This window comes from Rosa rugosa, chromosome 5 (genome assembly GCF_958449725.1).
Source record: "Rosa rugosa chromosome 5, drRosRugo1.1, whole genome shotgun sequence".
Taxonomy (NCBI): Eukaryota; Viridiplantae; Streptophyta; class Magnoliopsida; order Rosales; family Rosaceae; genus Rosa; species Rosa rugosa.
Window position 1 is genome coordinate 17,095,803 of NC_084824.1, and position 5,337 is coordinate 17,101,139.

General features: G+C 42.5%; 1 protein-coding gene across 1 annotated transcript; it reads left to right on the forward strand.

The window, feature by feature from the left end:
- The first annotated feature begins 1,353 nt into the window (after window positions 1-1,353).
- On the forward strand, window positions 1,354-3,549 carry LOC133708265 (protein DETOXIFICATION 55). Its single transcript, XM_062133727.1, has 2 exons — window positions 1,354-1,526; window positions 1,619-3,549. The coding sequence occupies exons 1-2, from the start codon at window positions 1,476-1,478 to the stop codon at window positions 3,185-3,187; spliced, it is 1,620 nt and encodes a 539-aa protein (XP_061989711.1). The 5' UTR covers window positions 1,354-1,475; the 3' UTR covers window positions 3,188-3,549.
- Window positions 3,550-5,337: the final 1,788 nt, after the last annotated feature.

The window sequence follows — 5,337 nt, forward strand, 5'->3', positions numbered from 1 at the left end:
ACCTGTTTCTGTTTGAGTGAATCCCGCACCCAAATTTGAGTCCCAGCATTTACAAGTCCCTCATTAGTAGGTTGCTGAGTACTGGAATCCTGCAGGATCCATGTGACGCTGGTGAAGGTGTCAGCTTTCAAAGAGTCCAGGTCATCACATGACCCTATTATAGGATGCTTGCGAGATTTTAGGTGAAAAACTATAGGCCAATGGGATCTGACTGCTCTCACATGGTAATTGGCGTTGGATCCAGATATTAGTTATGTTACAAAGAAAAATACTTTTATCCAACAAAAAAAAAAAAAACTAGTATCACCGGTTAGTTTCACAATACATTTTTTAAGTTATTTCTCACCATACCTCATGTCAATGTTTTAAATATGGCAATGATGTGACTACAAATCTACAATATAACTAGCAGATCGATCTAAATCTTTTAATTAGTTCTAAGCTTGCTTCATTGATCTTGTAGGTTCCATCTTAGCGACATTAAACTAGCTCCTTTTCTTTTCGCTTAGAGACCAATTAAGAGCCTATTCTTTTTCGAGCTAGAATGACCAAACAAGAGCTTGCAACAGAAGAAAACGAAACCTGATATGGAGAGGAAGGGTCGGTTGCACCATCTTTAATGAACAAATTAGGTATGTGCTTCTATAACAAAACGTGGGAGGAGGGTCTTTGCTTGGTTAGGTAAACCGATATTTCATCTCTTATGAAATATAATAAAGCACATGAAATAAAAGAAAATTGCTTCCATCACAACCTAAATCCCTGCATGGACTCTCTGAGTACTACATGTGCACATGAAGGCGACATTGGTAGAAGAAGAGAGTGACCCAATACTAACAATTGAGAAAGGTAGTATAATACAAGTTCCCTTCGAGAAATCTGAAAGAAAAAATTAGGCCCCAATTTATATTTCCACGTGAAGAAAAGATCAACTAGTAAAACGTGTTTTTGTGGGAAGAGGTAGTGGATATGTTTGTAGTTTATTTTGAAAACTGACAAAGTTTGGTCGAGTAATAAGGGATAGTGGGCATTAGGCATTAGTAATTGTTACATTTAATTCTCAAATATCCAATCGGCCGGTTAAACTAGCTAGGCTCATCATGTGCATGATCTTTCTGGTTTGGTCCATACCTACACTACACTATGTTCTCTTTAGATTGAATTCATCAAACTCCATGACATAGATATTTATATTTTGATATTTGTTCGGTTAATAATTACGCCAAATTATAAATAGTTTTGACGTGAATTAATTAAATTTAAAATGTAAAGTTGAATTCTTTAAATGAATGTCATTTTAGACATATACACAAAGTCGATACAATATTTATAAAGGATCTATAACGCTATTTTCGCGCCCACCGGTTCTCCCATGTCCTTATAAATTAGAACCTTCAACGCTTGTTAATTTCCAACAGAAACACCTCTCTCTCTCTCAAGGAAAGAAAACAAGGCTAAAAAAATCCTAGTCGACAATGGTTGCAGAAGCAGCAGAGCAATCCCAAAAGTACCCGACAATGCCAGAGGTACGAAATATCTCAATTATCAACTCTCAAAGTTTCAAACTCTTTTTTCGTATCTTTTCCAAAGTTGAACATCTTTTTCTTATTCTCCGTAGGTGGTGGAGGAGCTTCACAGGATGACAGATATTGGCTTCCCCATAGCAGCCATGAGCTTGGTTGGCTACCTCAAAAACATGGTCTTAGTTGTATGCATGGGAAGACTAGGAAGTTTGGAGCTAGCAGGAGGAGCTTTAGCCATTGGCTTCACCAACATCACAGGCTACTCGGTCCTCTCTGGCTTAGCCATGGGTATGGAACCCCTCTGTAGCCAAGCCTTTGGATCCCACAACTTCTCCATGGCTTTCCTCACTTTGCAAAGAACAATTCTCTTGCTACTACTCGCTTCTCTTCCTATTTCCTTGCTTTGGGTCAATCTGGAACCTCTCATGCTCATTCTCCATCAGAACCCAGATATAACCCGAATTGCAAGCTTGTATTGCCGGTTTGCCATCCCTGATCTCCTAGCCAATAGTCTTCTTCACCCTTTGCGTATTTTCTTGCGCAGTCAAAGCATAACTTGGCCATTGATGTGGTGCACTTTACTAGCTACCATTCTTCACCTTCCTCTCACCTTTTTCTTGACCTTCACTCTTTCTCTTGGAGTCAAAGGAATAGCCATTTCCACTTTCCTCACCAATTTCATCACTCTCTTTTTTCTTTTGGGTTACATATTGTATACCTACACCACTAAAGCACGTTTGTATTGCTGGGTAACGGACGAGCGTGAACCCACTACTAGTTCTGAACGAGCATTGTATTATAACATAAGAAATAAACCTGAACTTACAAGTAGGACTAATTCTGAACCAGCACCCATATTGTCACCATTGTTACCCAAACCGTTCGTTCCACTTTCATTGAAGAGTTCACTACTCGGAGACGGATTGGGGATGCTAATCAGACTATCAATACAAAGTTGTCTAGCAGTTTGCCTAGAATGGTGGTGGTACGAGTTCATGACAATTCTAGCTGGTTACCTTGACAAACCTCATATTGCCCTTGCAACATCAGCCATAGTAATCCAAACCACCTCTCTCATGTACACATTGCCTGCCACCCTAAGCGCGTCGGTGTCTACAAGAGTAGGCAACGAGCTTGGGGCAGGCCAACCCGAGAAGGCCCGTTTAGCTGCGGTGGTGGCGGTGGGGATGGCACTAGTGAGCTCATTGTCGGGCTTGTCACTTACAACACTAGGAAGAGAGACATGGGGGAGAATCTTCACAAAAGATAATGAGGTTCTTGAGCTAACCGTGGCTGTCCTACCCATTATTGGTCTATGTGAGCTCGCCAATTGTCCACAAACCACAAGCTGTGGGATATTGAGGGGCAGTGCTAGGCCTGGAATTGGGGCATGGATCAATTTCTTCTCATTCTACGTGGTGGGTGCGCCTGTGGCCATAGTGATGGGATTTGTTTGGAGTTTAGGTTTCAAGGGTCTTTGTTACGGGCTTCTAGCGGCTCAAATCACATGCGTCGTGTCGATATTGGCAGTGGTGCACAAGACAGATTGGGAGAGGGAGTGGCTCAAGGCTAAAGGCTCTGTGGGAAAGAATGGAAGGGATGGATTTGCACATGCAGATGATCATCAAGCAATCAAATCTGAAGATCGAGGCCTAACTAGCTAGGTAAGGGTGTTTCGAAATTGATCGGAGATCGTTTTGAAAAGTGATAAGGGGTTTAACGGGAAAAAGAGAATGTTTATGGAATTGCACATGCACGACCAACCAAACTGTCAACTCAATGGTGAAAGGGAAGCATGAGTAGGAGGGAAGCGTGACTAGGATTTTGCATGGGGAAAACGATTTGTGAAGATGGAAGTAATGCATGTTTTGATTGAATGGGACAGCTTATACTCAAATTTATAGTGTCATCATTCATCCTTGTACATTATTATCTGTACTCGTTTCTGCGTTTACTTTGTCTTTGTAGGTCAAAGCATTTCAATGTCAGTAATATTCTTGAAATTTCAGTTTTTAATATATCTCAATATTCTCTGTTGTTTTTTTTAATAGGATTTGATATTATTAGAAATCAAAGCCATGAATACAGGCCAGAGTCTAACAGAAACTTACATAAGAAAATCCAGACATAAACCAGATACCCTATCTAAGTCACACCTAAACTCATTAAAATCTAAATTGTCGCTCGCTGAACAGCATGCCAACAAATTAAGTAAGAATAATCTCACTTTCTAAGGCAAAATCAATCATCTAGTCTAATCTGCCAAACACTCAATTGGGGTACACATATCAACTAGAAACATCTTAGAGAAGCATATAGAAATCACTCCCACTTGAGAAGGCTTGAAGTTCAGAATGTCTTGAGATTTTGATACCTTAAGCAAGCACCTGCTCTTTCCCCTTAGGGTTAGAGCTAGTACTTGCCTCAGACTCATCAGCAACCAACAACCTCGGCATCAGGGTTGGTCTTCCTGCTCTTCGTCTTGGCAGATTCTCCATCTTTCTTTGCATTCTTCCCTTTTCCTGCTGTCCCATATGGTAGTTTGTTGACACTACCAATTGGGCGCCCCCTCTTTCTTTTAGATGGTTCATTGGCATTTGAAGATCCCTCTAGCAAACCCATATTCACTGCATCCAAAATTTTCTTTCCAATAGCAAGACTCAAACCGAGTTTCTTAGGAGGAGATTGTTACCTCATCATCTTCTCTGATCCTACGCAGTCCGGTAATTGGATTTTCATTGTGTCTTGGTTCGAGCAGTTCCCGAATTTGTACCTGTCTCTTCTGACGTCGCATGTTCATCACCGATGGAGGAAGGAGGGCTTCTGGTATACTCCTTGGCACCTGATCGAGCTTTGAAAATTAGGGTTTGGTTATTAATCACCACCCTGTTAACGTTAGGGTTTGGTACTGTTTGTTCACGCATGACAGCCAAGGCTGTGGGTGGCGCTACTGCCCCTACCAGTGTATCATTATCTTCAACTAGCTCCGGCCCGGAGCAGGGGAGACCAACATGAGTAACCAAACCACATGTGCCGCATCGACCGAAGATCTTGTCATACCTGAACTGCACTACGAACTGGACTTCGTCTTCGACCCAGAAGCGACGGCGGAATAACAGAGGTTTCACGTAATCGATCTCAACTCGGATGTGCATAACCCGATTCCTAAACGCCGGACGATTGATTTCCTTGAGGTCGCCGAGCGTGCTTCCAATGAGGCGCATGATTTGCTCCGATCTGAATGCAGGTGGTATTCCTTGCAGCGTCATCCAGTATGATGACTTCTTGAGGGGTACATCCACCGCCGGGTTGACACCGTCATACGGTGCAATGGCTATCGGAGCTCGGTTATAGCCCCATGGTCCGCCTTTCCAAACACGGTCAACATCGTTTGCGTCTGTGAAGGAGAACAAAACTCTGTCATCTTCTCCAACTTCCTCCACCCTGAGGTTACCATTAATCCTCCATGCAGCCCGGAACATTCCCAGGAACGATCTGCGAGAGTATTCCCTCGCCGTCAGTAATTTGCCAATCATGAAAGCCTCGGGTTGTCTCAAACCCTTGGACGGGCGCAGATCCACCTGGTTCTTCCCATCCGCTAGGGCTAAGGAGGAGTCCAGGCGGGCTGCCATTGCATCGATCGTTGCCATTGACGTGACAAAGAGAGAAAAACTACGCAGTCTGCAAAGAAACCCTAACCCTAGGTTAGAGAGCGGCTGCGGCTTGGACAAAACCTTTGAGGGAAAGATTATAATAATCTCTGTTATTTGTACATATTTAATTTGATAAATCATTGTTATTTTCATTTAGTGTT

Excerpts from the sequence above, each read along its gene's own strand:
- LOC133708265 (XM_062133727.1), top strand. The coding sequence starts at position 1,476 with ATGGTTGCAGAAGCAGCAGAGCAATCCCAAAAGTACCCGACAATGCCA. Across the intron at positions 1,527-1,618 it reads AGTACCCGACAATGCCAGAG|GTGGTGGAGGAGCTTCACAG; the intron begins GTACGAAATATC and ends TATTCTCCGTAG.